The 20576-nt window shown below is 35.4% G+C and overlaps 2 protein-coding genes across 3 annotated transcripts; one reads left to right on the top strand and one right to left on the bottom strand.

The window, feature by feature from the left end:
• Positions 1-3637: 3637 nt before the first annotated feature.
• LOC117386012 (uncharacterized) lies at positions 3638-7474 on the bottom strand. The gene is made up of 3 exons (XM_033983317.2): positions 7435-7474; positions 6451-6816; positions 3638-4089 (listed from the first exon to the last, which is right to left on the bottom strand). The coding sequence occupies exons 1-3, from the start codon at positions 7457-7459 to the stop codon at positions 3644-3646; spliced, it is 837 nt and encodes a 278-aa protein (XP_033839208.2). The 5' UTR covers positions 7460-7474; the 3' UTR covers positions 3638-3643.
• Positions 7475-8664: 1190 nt separating this feature from the next.
• Positions 8665-12355, top strand: LOC117386469 (uncharacterized). 2 transcript variants are annotated; one of them, XM_033983830.2, is made up of 6 exons: positions 8665-8731; positions 8801-9136; positions 10224-10274; positions 10815-10922; positions 11278-11309; positions 11858-12355. In XM_033983830.2, exons 1-6 carry the CDS (start codon positions 8689-8691, stop codon positions 11963-11965), a joined length of 678 nt encoding a protein of 225 aa, XP_033839721.1. In that variant the 5' UTR covers positions 8665-8688; the 3' UTR covers positions 11966-12355. The 2 variants fall into 2 exon arrangements, with proteins under 2 accessions (XP_033839721.1, XP_055084950.1); XM_055228975.1 differs by lacking the exon at positions 10224-10274.
• Positions 12356-20576: the final 8221 nt, after the last annotated feature.

Raw genomic sequence — 20576 nt, 5'->3', positions numbered from 1 at the left:
TGAAATACTTCTCCCAAGTTGACCAAAAGCATGTTTAACAGGGAATTAAACCACAAGAATGCATATGTTCCTTAAAAGACACTGTTCATAAACCGATTAAAGATGATCCAAAAAGTAAAATTATTAGTGATGACGTTTACAGCAATGTACCATAAAGGGACTCGTGGAAATCAGCACTGCAGTTTTCAACTCTTAAGTTAAACGTGTATAATTTATTAAGTCCATTAAGGGGTGCCCAAAGTGGGGCCCGTGTGCCAAGTTCAGCCTTCCAGGGTGTCTGATTTGGCCCGTGAGAGGGGGTCTGAGATTTGTAAGAAATAACTATTTTTGATTCAATTTTGCACTAAAGACTGTCAGGAGATTAAAGAGAGCCTATAGCAGTAAATCTCCATAAGAAACACACTACTTGAAGAACATTTTGTCATAAATATCTTCACAGAAACTTTTGACATCAGAGACATTGATAAGTTTTATCCTCAGCACGCTAGCACATCTTTGGCCCATCAAGGAAAAAGGTTTAGGCACCCCTGATTTAAAATAACAAATTATAAATAACCTAATGATCCACAGGTGTCATAGATTATAACTATATAGCAGACATTAAAAAAAAATGTTTCCTTTAAGTCTTTCTTCTTGCCTTATACCTGATTTTAGTGAGTGAGGAACATGAGTGTGAACTGTAACCCTGCCCACTTAGTTCCTTCTAGAACTTCCAATCAATTTCACGCTCTTTAAAATGCACCATAACAAAGAATCAACTGTCTGGCATAGTGTGGGACAGTTTCCCATGATTCTTAGCAAAGAATGTTCCTAACATTCGACATTCGACAGTGGCTCAGTGGTTAGAGCTTTTGTGGCCCAACTCGAAGGTCAGAGGAACAACAGGATCAAGTACCTCTCAGTCCAAGTTCTGTCGTTGTGTCCTTAGGCAAGACACTTCACCCGCATTGCCTAGTATGAAAGTGGTGTGTGCGTGAATGATTGGTGGTGGTCGGAGGGGCCGATTGGTAGTCTTGCTTCCGTCAGTCCGCCCCAGGGCAGCTGTGGCTACAATAGTAGCTTACCATCACCAAGTGTGGAAATGAATGAATAATGACTATAGTGTAGCACTTTACAGACTTTGACAAACCTGTAAAGCACATTACAAGTGTAAGGCATTATTATTATTATTATTATTATTATTATTATTATTATTATTATTATTATTATTATTATTATTATTATTATAATTATAATTATTATTATTATTATTATTATTATTATTAATAATAATAATAATAATAATTGTATGAACCAGTGACCCAATCAATAGCTGAATTATAAAGCTATATTTACAATACACTGCATAATATAATGGCTATTTATCTCAAGCAGAAGACATACAAATCAGGTACAGGCTCTTTAAGGCTAAATAAGGTTTAGTTATTATAAAGTGTAACCCGTCTCATTTTGTGTTTGAAGGTGGTGTCGTCTCTGACCTGTCTGATCTTAGCCCGACTGTCATCGTCTTAACTGTGTTGAACGTTGTTTTCTGCACAGCTGTGTGTGTTCTGGTGTGGCTGGTTTACAGCTACAAGAAGAATCAGCATACAGGTACTGACCACATTCACATCACAAACTGCACACACGCTGGCTATATTCACATACCCCCAAAAGTGTTTCATTTAAGAAAAAAATAATTATCTAATATGCAGGGATAATTTGTAACAGGAAGTTTAAACTTTGGCCTTTATTTGGTTTTGAGGTAAGTAAGTAAAATGATAAAATAGGAAATTCTTAAATATAATTGTGTTAACTGTTTTAGTGAATGTGAAATGGGTAGTCATATGCCTGTACTTGATTTTAATTTCTTCTGTTTGGTTATGCAGTCTATTGAGAAAGAAAATTAGACGGAAAGACATAACCTATAGATTTAATCAATGCATTTTACAAAGCCTTAAAGACAAGCTAACAGCCTCTCTCATTTTCATCCAATCAGGCACATTTCGTGCTAAGAATCAACCGTTTGATGCTATGCCACACAGCTGATTCTCTGTTAAGGGGCATTTTCAACACTACGTGGGTAGGGGCTGATGAGAACTGTGTGGAAACAACTACTTTCTGATGAAGGTCCTTCACATCAGATTTTGTGACAGATCTTGGTGTGCATAGGCAATCTAATGCGGCAAGAACAACAAAACAACATGTTATAGATTGCAAGAAAAAAATTCACTGGATTTTGTCTTCAAATAGGTGAAGGTGAACTTTTTATAGCACATTTATAACAACCTGTGGCTCTCAAAGTGCTGGAACAATATGAGAATGAGAAAAACTCAAATCACTAAAAAGACACAAAATAGTAAATAAAACAGTTACTCTAAAAATCCACTATCAGTCCATGTATTTGAGCACAATGTGTCTTGCCCCAGTACAGATATATTATATAAGCAGCACTCGAGGTCAAAATATGTCCACTGCGTGCTGTAGGTATCTAATTATATAGAGTTTTATTGTTCGATAATCAGGAAGTGCTCCTTAGCATGCTAGTTGTTGCTAACTTTATTCTTATCTGACTTTCACCGACCATGTTACGTACTCACTGCAACGTCAAAATACATTTCCATTATATCTGTTACAGAAGTCGACTCCTGCCCTGGATCTAATGGCTCTAATGCTGAACAGGTCATTGTATTTTTTTCTTCTTTTTTTTATTTTTTTTATTACATATTTGTGAAATCTAAATATATATTCATTGAAGGGTTGCATTGTTTTTTGCAGGTTGAGGAAGAGGTTACTTATGCAGGGCTGGATGTGGTATCCTGGAGCGTCCCCCACAGATCAAACTCAGTAAAACCAAAACAGGACGCAGTGGTTTACTCTCAAGTGAGAAGCCAACGTCACTGACACAGACAAGTTATTATACCAAAGATGATTAAAATTAGACAGTGCTTGAATGTTTGTTTATTTTTTGTTTTGTTGTTTTTTGTTTTGTTTGCTTTTTCTTTGCTACATCAATTTTTTTTGATAATACCTGTAATTTAGTTCTGTCCTCTGAGCTTTTCTTCTTTGACAAGTAAAAATTATTAAACTCACTATGACATTATAATCTGAATTTATTCTAACAAAGATATTTTGAATATTATTTTGTACAGTAAAGCACTATACACCTATACTATACTTATATTCTTATATGTATATACTTAGAAGACTTATAATATGCAAGTTGACTGTTGGATGAATTGCTCAAACTACAAGTTACTTTTTGCTTTGCCTGGAATGTTCCACTTTATAGCATTAAACTTATCTATCTACATGGAAGCAAGCAGCTAGCACCGCCAGGTCAAGTTACTGATTAGATCTGTGGAAAGTTTAGATCACAATAAGAATGCATGTTAGATTGTTTGTTTGTTTTTGTTTTTATAAATGCAAGATATACAGTATATATTTAATGGCATACTGAGGAACATTCCGTGCATATAATAACATCTCAGTGGAGACAAGCAGTTGGCAGACATCAGAAGAGTTTGAAAGATTATGATGAGGGAAAACTCATTATAGCAGTTTTTTTGAAAGTTCATACAATTTTGATCTTGCACAATAGGTCCACTTTAAATGTTTGGTTTGTGTTAGACCTTTACCAAAGATAGTTCTGGGTGTCTTTTCCTTATGTGCTCCTGATGCAGTAGACTAACAGACACATGCTGATCAGAAGCAGCAGCACCCCCGTCCTCACGATGGACAACCAAACCAGAACTACGATGTGGACGTCATTTGGGTCGCTGACTTGTAGAACTGTCCCATTCCCAAACAGGACTTCCCCGCAGGAGGCCACAGCGCAGTAGTACGTGCCCGCATCCCCCTTACTCACGCTGTGCTTCTGTAGGTGGTATCTGCAGCTCTGCGCTCCAGACTTAGGACCGTGTGGTTTACATCTGGACCCGTGGGTGTGGAGAAGGCCCAGTTCAGAGCCCTGTTTGAGCCAATAGACGCTGTGGTCCTCTGTGCATGTCCCCGGCCTCACGGAACAGTTTAGCGTTACAGAAGATCCTGGGACTGCCAAGGCTAACGTAGGCTCCTGGGTCACATGTTTGGAGATGGACTTTGTTGGAACTAATAAACAAAATAAATAAGGTTAATATTGTTAGCCACATGTAATTGCCTATGTAATTTTTCAAGGTTTTTGTGAAAATACAAAAATAAACTGCTTTTGTTAACAAGAAGACTCCACAATAAGGGCCTCAGTTATCAATCCATGCGGTAAACTGCAAATTTAAAATCTTAAACCCTAACTCTAAAACTAACCCGAAACATATAGCTTGTGCAGTTTGTGGGCGTGTTGTGTGTGATTTACTATTGACCTTATTCCACCCCGCACACTTTTTTTTCCATAAATGCGACTCAACCGCTTTTTCTTTTTGTTGACACTTCAGGTTAATTTCGCTGCTAAAATATTATATAAAGTAGGTTGATTTGTGTTATATGTTCAAAGTTTATGTGCAAGAAGTCAACACTCCACTGATTCTCTGGAAGGCTTTAAAATGGCCCACAGCAACCGGATTAAAGTGGCTTAGGAAGTGCATGTATTAGTTAAGTGGTAAAGCTGATATGTAAAAATTCTGTGTGTTACTGACTTGCTGAAGTGTTGTGTTGTACCAGTTCACACTTGCCCCTTCTTCTCAACATTTTGGCATAGCGTTTGAATTTAGGAGCATCTGATGGGGAAGTCGTGAAAACTTTGAACAGCAGATTATGCCAGTGTTATCCTTTACTCTTTGGGACAACTGATTGCGGAATATGTGCACGAAACGCTTGATAAAAGAGGCCCTAAATGTATTGCACAGATCAGATTTAGCTACAGGCAAATGTTCATCTGTAGTCACTGGGCAGAGGTAAAGTGACAGCAGGTCAACAGTGTGCAGTTACTTCATAAAATGGCCCGTGTGACTTTTAAAATGCAAAAAAACAAACAAAAAAACACAAACAAACAAACATCACCAGCAGAGGGAGCCCCTTATCAGCACTCCAAATAGCAATTTACAAATTGAAATATTTATGTATACATTATTCCTGTAGACAACAGATCACTAATGGCTATAGCTCTGACTCTTTTTAAGTTTTGTTTTAAGGTTTGTGTGTGTTTTTTTGTGTTTTTTTGTTCAAATCGTTCAAATTGGCCTAGCATGGGGCCATTGACACAATGACTTAATTTGGTCAATTATCAATTATGCTATGAGGCTGATAACTTACTTTTCCATAAAAAAATAAATTTAAAAAAAGTGCTGCTTGTTTCCATGGCTTTTTTCTGTAATGTTACACAGTATGGCATTAAACTTGTCGATCTCCATGTACACAAGCAAATGACTCCACCTCCAAGAGATAGATACAGATTTTTTATTTTTATTTTTTTTATTTATTTTTTGTGTGTGTGCCTCTAATATGAAGAAAATGCAAGACTGACTAACTTAAATGCCATACATGGAACATTACAGGAAAAGCAATAACATCTCTATAGAAACAGAAAAGTTACATAGTGCACCTTTAACTCTGGATAATTTGCATATATTTTATGTTTTGGCTAAGTGATTTATTTCAGAAACTGCAAATGTATACAATGTAATGAAGTAATTCAGTGAGTAAACATCTAACTCATTGGATGAATTATAATTTCAATTATCATATTAAGTATAATATTTAAACATATAAAGTAACACAAGCAAGGGAAATTACATTCAAGAGAAAAAGCAAATGTGAAGCACAAAATGACATGCACATTAAAATTTGTTCACAAAATTGTGAAAAAAAAATGTAATTCAACAAAATATCAGAAACATTAACATTAACTTATTTTTGTTTTCTTTTTATATATGTTTTTAATTATTGCAGAATGTGATTGACAGCCACCTATGCATCTCGCATCTAATCAAAATGATGCCTCAAGGATAAGCATACTATGTTCAATACCAGAGTGGGGTAGAATAACCAAAATTTGTACTCATGTAAGAGTCATGTCAGTTCAAATATTACTCAAGTCAAAATAGTGCCAAGAAAAACAACTACTGCTCAAAAGTAAGTGTAAGAGGAACTGTCAGGTCTCTCAAGACATAAGTTCTGTTCTGATTAATAATTTAAAGTTAATGTCGGAAGGGCAGAAGATAAAATAATGCCTAAATATCTGGTATTTTCAAAGGATAGACACAGAAATCTGAAACGATAAATCATACTTTAAGGAACCGCGCAAGAAACACAAATGTTCAAATCATTTTATGCATTTATAATTACATTAAAATTATTTTGTCACTTCTAGACATATTCACAGTGGAAAAACTAACCAAAACTAACCAATATAGGAGTAAAGTTATGGCGAACAAAACTACTCCGAGAAGTACTTTTTGTTATTGTTCAAATAAATCAAGTACCCACCTCTGCTAAAAAAAATAAATAAAATCATTCATCATTCATTTTAATAATTACCTTTGACATTGAGAAAAATCCCTTCTCCAAACTCCACTATGTTGTTATGGGAGCTGCCACAGAAGTAGAGAGCCATGTCTTGAGGTTGAACATTGGTGATATGGAGATGGTTTTGTCCTTCTTGCCTCTGGACAGCGAACCGTGGGTGTTTCTCGAGCGAAACCATCTTGGACGGGGTATCGAACTTGTAAATGGTGGAGAGGACCGTGGGGCTTCCTCCGAGTCGCTGCCTGTACCACGAGTAATGGCTGGCCACCTGTGTGCTGTTGTAGTAGCATTGCAGGGTCACGCTACCCCCAACGCTAACCGAAGCAACCCCGATGTCTTGAATCACGGACGAGTGGGCTACAGTTGTCATCTGAAAAACTGAAAAACAGCTTAATTTTTTTTGTTTTTGTTTTTTTGTGTGTGCATTTGACAGGTTAGACAATGTATTTCACTAAAACCTGGTCTATTTTTCTATTACGGTTTGGTTAGCATATGACAGGCCTGACTACAAATTTCACTTAAGCATAGTTAACGTAGTTAGATTTTAAATTTTACCAAAAAATCTTTTTCTAGTTTTTAAATTTTGGTTAAGTTTATCACTTTACTTCCTGGTTGGACGCGGGCAGCAGATGTGGCTTATCTAGAGGTAATTCCAAAAGCGTTACCTATAGCAACCGTAATGTTAACAAGGTTTTAGACTAACCAACTGTCTAAACTGAGCAATGATTAGACTAATAAAAACAGAGCACACGATCATTTTGTTATCGAAGTTTAAGCTGCTAGAAAAATCCCTTCCTTGCGTGCAAATTTTAGATCTCAGTGCTACTTCCTGTATTTTTTGCAATTTCTCTCCATTTTTTTTTCCACAAACTGACACTTGCCTGATGTAAAACTATGCTAAAAGTGTATCACAGGTTCTACAAAGCCAAGTAACAATTAGAAAAACACAAAAACCTGTCATATGCACTTTAAATGTGAAATTATGGTCAAACTTACAGATTGCGTATAGGAGCAGGTGCATGTTGGCTGAGGTCGGCGGAGAGGTGTGAGCGTTTGTGCTGACTGCTGCCCAAAAAAACACTTTGAGCGAGTGAGTGTGAGCGGTTTCTAAAGGGGTCAAGTAATGCCTGACACGTTTTAGCAAGAAATTAGCAGATGTAGAAGAACAAAATGCCACACCACAAAAATGCACAACACAACCATTGTTTATGAACTTTAATATAATGTTATGCAATAGGACATGCATAGGATATAAATATGAAATTATGTAAAGAAAAGCACTTAGAACTTTTAAAATAGATATAATTCATCTTCCAAAAATTGTATCCAAAATACGGGAACATTTTTTAAAAGGAGCACACTTTTCTGAGAGTTTAAACCGACAACAGGTTTGACTGACAGTGTTGCTAAGCGCCCGTCCCCTCCCAAACCAGAGGTGCAGGTGGGAAGGGACGTTACTTTCAACAGCTTCGCTCCAGATTGGCTCTTTGGTTGCTATGATTGCCCTTATAGCTGTTAACCTCGACGAGCTTCATTTGACTGGAGCTCAACGCTATAGGTGACATTACACTCACTTAGTCCACTTCTTTATACAGACTATGGTTGTAATGTATTTTTATCAGTCTAATTGTAACTATTGTTTAATTTAGAGTTTTGGCCTTTGATTACATTATGGTTTCTAGGTAATTAAGCAAAATTATAACATGAAATAGGTAGTCTAGCCTGTCATATGCCTGTCTCTGATTTTAATTTCTTCTGGTTGGGCTTTATATCATGCAGTGTATTGGCAAGACAAGACAAGTTTATTTGTATAGCATGATTCGTACGCAAAGTAATTCAAAGTGTTTTTCAGAATAAGAAAGACGTTTTGGGCTGTAATTTTGGGCTCTACAAAAATAAATTGAATTGAATTAATGTGGTAAAAATGTAACTTTAATTTAAAGCAAAACTCAGATACTAGCTCAGTAACTTCACATTAGTATCGTCGATTTTTGCTTGTTTTGTTACAACTACAATCTTAAAGTGGATGGACAAGGGTTTTTTATTCAGTTTTTCGTATTTAATTTCCTCACTAAGCCAAACGTCCTCCCCACAAGTTTCTCAGATTTGAGAGTTTCAGTTTCCAGTTTCAGTTTCCAGTTATGTTGAGTTTTTTTTTTTTTTTTTTTTTTTTTTTGAGAAGCTCTGTCTCATCCCCTTTATAAGTCTCCGAATGGCACTACCTGATCTCACTTGTACATCTACAGTGCAATGGATGGCTCTATTTTAACAATTGTGGTTACTGGTCTATATAGTAAGTACATGCATGAATTATTTCTGAATTATTTTGTAAACTATTAAAGTTGATGTATTGTTTTACCAGTTTGGGTGATAGGCGCGTTTGGCCACAAGAATTTGACAGTCGGAGGAAACATCACTTTGTCGTGTTCAAATATCTCCAAAACGACCACTCAAGTGGATTGGTTCCGAGTGGAGAATGGAACTAAAGCCTGCTGTATCTCTTCACTGTATGGATATAATTGTGAACCGTCATACTGTTCTGGATTTAAACACAGGAGGTTTCAAATGAGCGCCAACGTGACAGACGTGTTTTTGACCATCTATGAAGTAAAGACCTCGGATTCGGGATTGTACTTCTGTGGATTTTTCATAAAGTCAAATATAGTCCTTGGAGAGGCGACGTACTTAAGTGTTGAAGGTAAGGTTATCTGCTCTCACTGTGATTTTTTAAAAAGGTCTATGCTCTATCTCACTGTTTTCCCACATTTAAAGGATATTTTTGAAAGTATGTCCATAATCCCTACTCTCACCCTGGCCCTAACCTTAACCAGAATCTCAAAAGTGGGACATAACCATAACACTACAACCCAATAAATGTGGGACCATAGATCTGAGTTTAGTTTGAACTATATTTGTCAAATGCATTAAAGGTCCTATATTACACAAAACTGACTCTTGTGAGATTTAAGCCATGTTATAATGCTGTTACCTCATCAAAAACATACTTGGAGTTTTGTTTGGATTCATTTACACATGTTCCAGTGATCCTTTATTAGTCATCTACATCTCCAAAGCACAAAATGTTCTGTTCCACGTTATGAGGTCATGTAGTGGTAGTTTTCAAGTTAACAGCTACTGTTTAGAAATAGCTCAGTAGAGATTGTCAATTCCAGGGCTGAAATTATCCAAATTATTCTAGCGAAGATGTATGGAGTTTAAAAACAAAGTGGAGCAGATGAGCAGCGAAACATCTTCACTCCTACAACTTTTTGTCCAGTTGATAGATTTGAATTTTTCAGCTTGAGAGAAGTACTCAGCCTAAATATGCAGGATGTGTGTGTCTTATACATGTGTGAATGAAACAAACACAACTCCAGGTATGTTTTTGATGAGGAAACATTCTAACATAGATCAGAAAATGGCATAACGTAACGCCCTTAAACCTTACAAAAAAGATTATATGTACCAGATTTAGCTACTGCTACTTTCCATCTGCAGTCAGTCCCCTAATAGACCTCGCACTTCAGTATTTTTCAGTATTTTGGGATAGAAATGAAAAAGCAACAATAAGTGAGCTGTTATTCTGTAAAGCACTTTGAATTACTTTCTGTATGGATTGTGCTTTACAAATTAACTTGCCTAACTAACACGGGAATTAGAAGATATACCCGTCGTATCTACAATTTGCAACATATTTTAGTCAATTTATTTTACCCAAGCAACTAACTATTGAATAAATAATCAATATTATCAGCCGCTGTTTACACAATAATGCTTTTTTTTAGGTGACGGAGATCCAATCCACAGTGCAGTGAATGAAAACTCACAAACTGACGGTAATAATTCTTTGACACTTTATTCTTAAATATATTTACATTAAAGGTCATATATTATGCAAAGTTGAGCTTTTAGTCATGTTATAGGGTTATTTCCTCATCAAAAACATACGTGGAACAGCCTTGCAATATTAGGCTGTCTGCATCTACAAAGCTCAAGCTCTGTTCTACCTTGTGATGTCATGAAGTGGTAGTTTTCAAGTTAACAGCTACATTTTCCAGAGACTGGAAATTCCAGAGCTGAAATTATCCAAATGATTCTAGTGAAGGTGTAGAGAGTTTAAAAACACAGTGGAGCATATCCTATATTACCACATGACATCACAAGGTGGAACAGAGTGATTCTTGTTTGAGAGAAGAACACAGCCTAAATATGCAGGGTTTATTTATTAAACATGTGTGAATGAAACAAAAGTAAACTCCGGGTATGTATTTGATGAAAACATATTATAACATAGATCAGAAGTGTAATATCTGCCCTTTTACCAACTGTATAACTGTTTGAACTGTATGAACTAAACAACAACGACTCTTTTACAGGCAGGTCCAGTTGGATATTTCTAATGGCCATCTCTCTTGGGTTGCTAAGTGGAATGCTTGCTACGGTGGTCATTATTCTTGTCGTAAAGTACAGCAAACTTAAAAAAGGTACAAACTATTTAATATCACATTTTATTAAAGTCAGTTTAATGAGTAATGCATTGTAATCAAGCCTGTATTGCCACTTGGGTTCTATAGATATTGATCGTTCAATATACAATTGAAACCAGAAGTTTACACTTTTTTTTCTCACTGTCTGACATGAAATCAGACTAAACTTTTGTTGTTTTAGGTTAATTAGGATTACCAAAATTATTTGTATTTGCTAAATACCAGAATAAGAGAGAAGGATTTTTTAGACATGTTTTCATTTCTTTTTATGTAGTGTATGTTAAGTTATGGTTTCAACTGTATATTGTACATTCTCATATATTAATTGGAACAATTCTCTTCCTTTTTTCAGTCAATAGAGAGTTGCAAGACAGCGCGAGGGAGGTGAGGTCGCAATTTTAAATGGCTCAAAGGGCCCATATTACGATATTTTCTGATCCATGTTATAATGTTGTTTCCTCATCACAAACATACCCAAAGTTAAGTTTTGATTCATTCACACATGTTTAACACAAACTCTGCATATTTAGGCTGAGTTCCTCTCTCAAATGGAAAACACTCTTTACACTTTCAAACTTCATACACTTTCACTAGAACCATTTGGATAATTTGAGCTCTGAAATGTCCAATCTGTGCTCAACAAAAGGCAAATGTTAAGATAGCTGTTAACTTGAAACTACCACTACAGGACATCACAAGGTGGGACAGAGCATTTTGAGCTTTGGAGATGTAGAAAGATGAATAATAAAGGATTACTCAACCATGTGTGAATGACAAAACTTAACTCCAAGTATGTTTTTGATGAGAAAACAACATTCTTACACAGCTTAAAGCTCACAAGAGTCAATTTAATGTAATATAGGACCTTTAAGTAATTTATTATTATAATGTGTATTTTTGCTAACTTTTTTCAAAAAAACTGTTGATTTCAGGATCGGTCCAAAGAGGTGAACTATGCTGCCGTCAATATTAAAGCCACAAAAAGACCTCAAACGCACAGACAAATGGAGACTCATGTCATTTACTCAAGCACAAGATAATCAGTTGTCTTCACTTTGGAACTGAACATACTTTACTCTGTATTGAGACATTTTCTGATTTAAAGCAGACCTATTATGCAAAATCAAGTTTTTAGATCTATTAACCAGTTTACAGTTGTTTCCCCTTCTCATTTACCCTCTTGAAGTTGTATTTAGTGATTCATGCATGTTTGAGTCATCTTTATACTCCTGTATTCAAGACGTCATTACAACTTAGTCCCGTTTGCACTGCCACTAGTACAGGCCTACACACTGACTGCGCTGTACTTACGTAGTACTCCTATTTTACTTTCCTAATCAGTGTAACCATAGGATGCAGCAGCATTGCTTAGTCATTTTGGTACAAATGACAAAAAATCTTCTACTCTGCTATTTCTGCTATCTGCTATTTCAAGATCACAATAATCTTCTAATTTAAACTACAGTTAAAAAAATAATTAACACAAATAAAATATATTTCATTTAAATACTTCTTCTTCTTAATCTGAGCTAGAGTGATCTGCAGCTATGCATAGGAGGTGCCGACAACTGCAACTCTCTTTGTTGTGATGATGTTTACTGTGATGTCAGCTCTTATTGGGCACCACAGTTTGCTAGCATTGAAGTCAGCGGACTTATTTCTTTTATTAAGTCATTTTAGATCAATATTACAATTTAAAATGTCCAAATTATAACATAATGATCCACAGATGTCATAGATTATAACCGTATACCAGACCCAAGCAGAATAGGTTTTCTTTAAGACCCAACCAGCTCGTTCTCCAGCTGTGAATCATGGACAATTCAAGGACTTCTCCCAACTATCTGCCGGGGCAGGAGGCATTTCCTATCCAAGGCAATTCATGCACAATTCAAGACATTAACATAACATAAGATAATCCTTTATTGTCTTCCATCTGAAAAATTTGTCTTCGGACAGGGGGTCAATGGCTTTAACACAGAAAAGACACTGTAACATAAGCCCTACAAACAACATTCAACACTGATCGTAAACAAATAAGAGACCAAGAATAACCATGAGTAATACACCATCAGGAGACCTGGCAAGCTGCTGGCAATCACTTGAGTCTTATGTTATATTAGTAATTGCACATTCTCTAAGCCTATGTGCAGTTTTGATTGCACATCCTTAAGCCTGTATGCAAGAGGTGCCTATATTGTCACTTGTTTATGATTTACTTTTTTTTTAACTACACTCTCTGAGTTTGGTAGATTAATGACTAATGGCATAAAAGAAAGTTTGAATCTGTTCAATTTACAGTTTGTGACCCTATATCTTCTGTTTGGTGCAATCAGCTTAAACTGACTGTGAAGCGTATTTGTTAGGTCACTGGCCAGCTTCCTGCCTAGTTTCTTAACAGTCTCCTCAAAAATTTGCAAAAGTGAACTAGGGGTCATAGCAATTGTTTAACCTGATATTTTAGTCAAGGCCAAAATCTCTGATTTAAGTCTGACCAACAGGTTACCAAGCCATGTTCACATCCCATAACGTAAAACTGATTCTATACATGCTCAATATAAAATAAGCATAACATTTTTACCCACTCAGAGTCAAAGTACACACTTAAGTATTTATAGCATGTTAGCGGCTCTATGTACTTCCCCCACAGATTTGACGTAAAAAATAATGTCTATATTTTACTAATTTTACTAATAACCAAACTAACTATTTATACAAACTTTGTATTTTATGTGTGGTGGCATTTTACATTTTGCCATAGGGACTGCAGTTGGAAACTAGCTGTATAGCTAATACTGGCGCATTTACAGAAATGTTGATTAATGTGCATTGTCCCTATTCAAATAAACTAATTAAAAAAAATATTGTGCTTTTGTCTGTTATATAGTTACAACCTCTGACACCTGTGGATCCTCATGTTATAATGTGGACATTTTAAATCCCAACAACTGATCTAAAATGACTTCATAAAAAGACAAGTCTGTTGACTTCCAGGTGGGAAATGGGTCTGTAAATGTCATCAAACCTCACAAAAAGCATTGCTCTTTACCGGAACATGGTCTGTAGATCACAGAGCATGTTCAGTGGATTTTTTTTTTTATACAAAAATGACTATGCAACACTGCCAAACCGAGGGTCGATTGGAGCAATGACATCTTGAATACAGGAGTATAAAGATTACTCAAACATGCATAAATAGAAGTTTTACATGGTGACATGGTTCTAAAGTGCATTTTGCATAGTAAGTCTCGTCTTGGATTCATGATCTTCTCAAAGTTGATTTTTCCTTCCCCTCCCATTCAATGGCTGGAAGACATTTTTGTATCCACACATTCCTAACTGGTTGCAAACAATCAATGGCATCTTTGACTAATCACGCACACAGACACAAGGTGGGTGAAGTGCCTTGCCCAGGGATACAACAGCAGAATGCACTGATCACAGCTGGGATCAGACCAGCAACCCTCCAATCAACAGAGAGCTGCCCTTCCATAGGAGCACTGTCTTGATTATTACCCCACTGTTTTATATATTTACTTTGCCTAGAAATAAAATATATCATCTACCCATAGGCCTGAATGATTTTGGATTGTTATACAACGTTTTCACTTAGTGGAAATTGAAACTAACTTAACAAGACATTCAGCATGACTATATGTGGTTTTCTATCTATGGGTATTATATGAAATTAGTCCAAGTTGTGTGTGTGTGTGTGGGGGGGGGGGGGGGGGGGGAGAATAGAAACCAGCCACTGAGGATGTGGAAAAAATGCAGAAATAGATGTGTCAGCTGGAAACCTAATGCTTCTTTTATATTGTAGGCGAGTGGGGTTAAAATAACATAAAAAGCAATGCCACCTAGTGTTTGATTTTAAAAACAGACTAGGAACTTTTAAAATACATTGAGGTAAAACTGATTAAAAAGGCTAAAAGTTCTAAAACAAGATGAGCAGTGTAAACAACCAAAATACTAAAACTACAACCAAAAGTTACTACTACCAAAGTTACAAACATTAAAATATAAATAAAATAACTCAGCCCAATAATAAAATATTAAAAGTCTGTTAAAACAAGGGGGGTTCTGGGGGTAAAAATCGAAGGTGTGCAGTTCTGTAAAACAAGGGAGAATTGAGGCTGTGAAATGTTCTTTACAGTGAAATTAAGGGGCTAGTGTGATACTTACAGGGCAGGGTAGAAAAACTCTGCCTGCTGTATTCGGCATTCTACCCTGGCTCCCTGTGGACACCTTGGATCCATGACAGATACTGCCGGTGGCCGTTGTTGCCGGTGGCCGTTGTCTGGGTATTGTATTCATGTTACGACCCAGCTCTGCCAGGGTTAAGGAAATAACAAACAAACAAAACAAAAAAAACAAGATGTTAAAATTGTATGAATAAAGTTGCAATTTATTGTACATGATTGTAAAAGGTAAAGTAACAAAAGTGGCCTGAACTATTCACGCAAATGTATAAACAAAAGAACCTACCGGTAAACTAAGAAACCAAAAATAACAGATTTAACAGATAACAAGTTTCGTGTCTCTAAAAACAAATGACAGAAAAAGGGACAGATAACACGATACCAAGTCACGAGTGTCCCAAAATAAACAAGTCACATAAACCTATAAACAGAACCAAGTGACATAATAACAAGAAACACAAAAACAGAACTAAACTATTGTCTCACACACACAAAGTTAGACAAACGAGCCACGATCCTGGCTGTGTGAAGAATCTCACACAGCCAGGATTTAATGGGGAAAAGGGACAGTTTCAATCACATACAAAACAGATAAAAATTAAAAATGTAAAGAGCATGGGAAAGGTCTAGGTGTGTAAAAATTCATTCAAAACATGCAGAAAGCTGTCTTTTGATTGATCCAAATGTTTAACTAATTCTGCATGCTGACGTCATCTTCACTTCATCACTATCACTTTCTTGTCCCTGTACTGAATTTTTCCCCTTGCATTTGATCGATCGTTAAATTCTACTGCGTCACCCACTCCACTGTCAGGAGCATTGGGTGCCACAGTGATGCACCTGGGGCCCATCTTCAGATCTTGAGCTAGTCTTGGTCAGGACTGCTTTAGCTGGAGGATTTTACCTGTTTTGTTTTTTTGTTTTTGTTTTTTTTTACCTGGATGGTGCATGTTTTGAGTTGATGGGGGAAACTGTAATGGAGGCAGACACAGGAAAAAGCATACAAACTCTACACAAAAAGGCCTGGGAACTTTCTTGCTGTGAGGTATTCAGCCACCGTGCCAGTGTGACATTGAGTCTAGCTGGCATGTGGTTGTATGTGGTTAATGTGTTGCATTTACAAAGCTCACTGCTGCTAGTACAGTTGTGACAAGAGCTTTCTCACAAACACAGTGAGTCAATACAGGTGAACAGCAAGGTAAAGTATCACTCACTTTGGATCAAATATGAGAAAATATACACTCATTTGTTTTATACCATTAAAATTATATAACTTTTACGTAGCTCACCTTTTGAGATCTATGCGCAACAATGAACTTCAGATGGACTTTATTTGGTGTCTCATGTAAGTATTTTAATTGTATTCAAAACTTGTACACATTACACATTACTTGTACATTTACTCAACCATTTTAATTTGATCCTGTGTTTTTCTCCAGGCTTCCTCTCTTATACCTGTTCTCAGTTTACCACCACTGAGGTCCAACGAGGTGCAGATGTGACACTCAACTGCACCATTACTTTGGTTTTTCCTGCTCATTTTTCTTGGTTCCACATGAATGACCAACACAATGCAAGTCAGATCTGCTCTATGTATCATTCAAGAGGCAATGTCACATTTCACAGAGCTGCACAGAAGGAGAAATACACAATGACATTAAATACTTCAATGACCTATCTCACGATCAAGACAGTGGATGATTCTGACTATGGATTGTACTTCTGTGGGGAAAAAATAAACAATAACAATGTCATCTTTACGGCGGTGTTTTTAAAAATCCAAGGGATCCGAGGTAAGTTTGCTGTTATTTATATTCTTTCTCTAAAATTTCATAACAGTAGAATGATCTTACTGCTCGAAATGGTGTCCTGTGGAGTAACACAAATATTCATACAAGGAAATAACAAAACCAGAAGAAACTAAATTGTATTCACTGAAAAGAGGCCTGGAGTTAAGAGCACAAATTAACAAAAAATTAAATATTTATTTATTTATTTATTTTATAAAGGGACTGCTCATATTAATGAATATTTTAAAATGTAAACATGTAAAGATTACAGCCAACGTGGCTAATTTCCATCTTCAGTCCCTCAACAGGTTAATGTCAAACAATCTAAGGGACAGGGAAAAGAACAGCAACATATATATATATATATATATATATATATATATATATATATATATATATATATATATATATATATATATATATATATATATATATATATATATATATATATATATATATATATATATATATATATATATATATATATATATATATATATATATATATATATATATATATATATATATATATATATATATATATATATATTACATTCAGTGATGATTTAAGATTTTTGAGAGAATTTTGGATTTCATTAAAATCTTTCTCTTAAAATTCCCCCAATGGAATTAATAAATATAGTAAAAAGTATGGGCCCAAAATTGAGTTTTTCCGCGCTGCTTTGCTTAAAGTTAAACATTTTGTCAAAACCAATATGTTTCAAGTGCTTCAAGAGGATTTTATAATCTATGGAATCAATCACGTTTTAGTTACATCAATAAATAGGGCTGCACAATTTTATTTGCCATCAAGGGATGAGAAAATGCTGTGAAAGCTTTAAAGTGTCAGTGACAGTACTATGCTCTTTTCTGAGACCCCACTGACCTGACTTCAAAATGAAGCATTTATTTAAATACATTTTAACTTTTCTCAATTTTTTTGCAAGACAAGGTCATTTAAATACATTATTTACATTTTTTTTTTTTTTTTTTTTTTTTTTTTTTTTTTTTTAATTAATAAAAATGTTAAGGCCATATCACTGTCAGGGAATTCAATTCAATTTCATTTATATACGCACATTTAAAATACAACTTAAACTGCCCAGAGCGCTTCACATAAAGTCAACAAAAATAGATATATAAATAAAGGGAATGTTGACCATAACCCGATATCACTGTAGTACAGGTCAGAGATGAAGGCTTGTTCACTGAAATGTTTAGATAATTGTTTGTCTTTTTAACCTTTGTATTTTGAAAACACTTAGTTGAACAGTGGTCACTAAAATCCAGTGGGAAAACACCATTTGCTGTATAATTACAGTTTGTTTGTTTGTTAAGATCATATCAGTGAGTGTGCCTTTATTTACATTTCTAGGATCAGGTCTAGTCGAAATATAAATTATTTGTGCAAGATTTGAAAGACCATTGTATACGTCTTTCAAAGTTTTAGACTCCCCAGCCAGTTAATATTTATATTGCCCATTATTAGGACCTCAATATTTTCCAGTTTAGAAAGCATCACAAATACATCATTAAGAGCATTTTTGGGCGTTTAAGGTTTATAATAAATACCAACTATAGACATTTTTTGGTCAGGATCATTTACATAAGTCACAGAGACAGATATTCAAAACACTTAGGAGAATAGAGTCCATAGACAGGTGATCTTTGACATGAATGGCAACACCACCTCCTTTAAATTAAAACTTTGTAATTTTCAATATTGATTTCCTTATCATTTATTTGAATTGATAGCCAGGTTTCAGATAATACAAGTAAATACATAAATATATCTGGATCTGTTTGATTTTCCCAAACGTTAATGTAATCTAAATTAGATGTGTGCTATTCAGATGTGCAGCTGCGTCAAACCTATTACACTGCTGAACATGTCAGTGTTAAATCTTTATGAAACGTTAGTAATCTGTGTCAGAGATGTTTGGTATGATGTCAAATTATGATTATTTACTTGAACAATTTTAAATGCATTTCAGTCTACATTAATGATAAAGGACCTCAAGAACTTTTCCCATGTTACAGTTGTTTTCCTTCTCATTTACCCATTCGAAGTTGTGTTTAGAGTGATTCGTTCATGCTTCAGTAATCTTTATATGCCTGTATTCAAGACGCCATTCACCCCGTTTACTCCGTAGCCATTTTAGCATGACGGAGTAAAATCTTTTAAAGAGGCAGGAGGAAATCAGCTCCCATTGGGTTCCACAGTTTTCCATCCCAGATATTGCTATTTAAAATGTCCAAAATGTAACATGATGATCCAGAAGAGTCTATGCAGCAGATACAAGCACAATATGTTTATCTGTAAAGGGCCCATGTTACGCTCTTTTCTGATCTGTTATAATGTTGTTTCCTTATCACAAACAGGCCTGGAGTTGTGTTTTGTTTCAGCCACACAAGTTTAACACACAAATCCTGCATATTTGCGCTGAGTTCTTCTCTAAAACAGAAAACGCGCTGTTCCACCTTGTGATGCCATGTGGTAATACAGGAAGCGGTCTTTTGCCTTTTTAAACTTCATACACCACCACTAGAATCATTTGGATGATTTCAGGACTGAAACTGTCCATTTCTACTGAACTTAAGGTGGAAGTTAGCTTTTAACTTGAAAATTACCACTACATGACATCACAAAGTGGAACAGAGCATTTTTGAGCTTTGGAGATGTCGACAGAGTAATAAACATGGATTACTCAAACATGTGTGAATGGGAGAGATCACAGGATTACTCAAACATGCATAGATGACATAATAACCACATAATAACCATTTTTTGATGAGGGAACATTATAACATGGTAAAAAAAAAAGCTCCACAAAAGTCCATTTACATAATACACTTTTTAACCAATTCCTAAAACATGTCCCAGTGTAAAAACATGGTCAGCATAATAACACAATGTTTGTCTAACAGAGGGGACCATTCATGATGCAGTAATTCTGGGGACTATCACTGCATGTTCCATTTTAATTATTGCTGGTCTGAGCGTCAAAATCTTCCATCTCCAGAGAGGTATGTTCTTAATATTGTTTATCAATTCATAGAAAACCAATTAGACAAATAATATTGGTTTTGTTTGTAGCAAAAGACCAAACTCCAGATATCCAGGAGGTAAGCATTTCTGTTCTGAACATATAACTTTATTGTAGGAAATACTCAAAATGTATGTGGCATGCAGGATGTGATTTTTTATTTTTTTTTATTTATTTATTTTTATTTTAAACAGAACTCTGCTGGGACTGTGCACATCTTTATGGCCACAAAACTGAGACACAGGTTGTCAAAGAAACTGGAAGACACTCACGTTGTCTATACTATCATCAAATAGATTTCTTTACTGCGGCTTAGAGGTTTGGTCACAGTACACTTGGTCGCTCTGGGCTTGCATCTGGATTATTGGTTCCAAAAATTTTCTAAATGTTGCTCTCCACATGTTACCCCTGTTTCACACCGCAGGACAGTCTGATCTAAACCTACGTGCAAAAATAAATGTCATCATGTTTTTCTCACTTGCAATGTACTTTATGTATCTTGGTTTAGTTTGCTCTCTTAAAGGAGACTTGTTATGCTTTTGTCTGATACTAAAAGCAATTTTTGTTAGCTTTTAAGCATATTGTGTCATTGTTCCCTCATTCAAAACATATCTTT

The sequence above is a fragment of the Periophthalmus magnuspinnatus genome, chromosome 18 (genome assembly GCF_009829125.3).
Source record: "Periophthalmus magnuspinnatus isolate fPerMag1 chromosome 18, fPerMag1.2.pri, whole genome shotgun sequence".
Taxonomy (NCBI): Eukaryota; Metazoa; Chordata; class Actinopteri; order Gobiiformes; family Gobiidae; genus Periophthalmus; species Periophthalmus magnuspinnatus.
The sequence above is the reverse complement of the archived record's forward strand: the minus strand, read 5'-3'. Positions and strand labels throughout refer to the sequence as shown.

Bases quoted from the DNA above. Each gene is read 5' to 3' on its own strand.
- LOC117386012 (XM_033983317.2), bottom strand. From the start codon at position 7,459: ATGCACCTGCTCCTATACGCAATCT. The intron at 6,817-7,434 runs GTAAGTTTGACC...GCTGTTTTTCAG, and splicing joins CCTGCTCCTATACGCAATCT to TTTTTCAGATGACAACTGTA. The intron at 4,090-6,450 runs GTAATTATTAAA...TTTGTTTATTAG, and splicing joins GATTTTTCTCAATGTCAAAG to TTCCAACAAAGTCCATCTCC.
- LOC117386469 (XM_033983830.2), top strand. From the start codon at position 8,689: ATGGATGGCTCTATTTTAACAATTGTGGTTACTGGTCTATATA. The intron at 8,732-8,800 runs GTAAGTACATGC...TTGTTTTACCAG, and splicing joins TGTGGTTACTGGTCTATATA to TTTGGGTGATAGGCGCGTTT. The intron at 10,275-10,814 runs GTAATAATTCTT...ACTCTTTTACAG, and splicing joins TGAAAACTCACAAACTGACG to GCAGGTCCAGTTGGATATTT.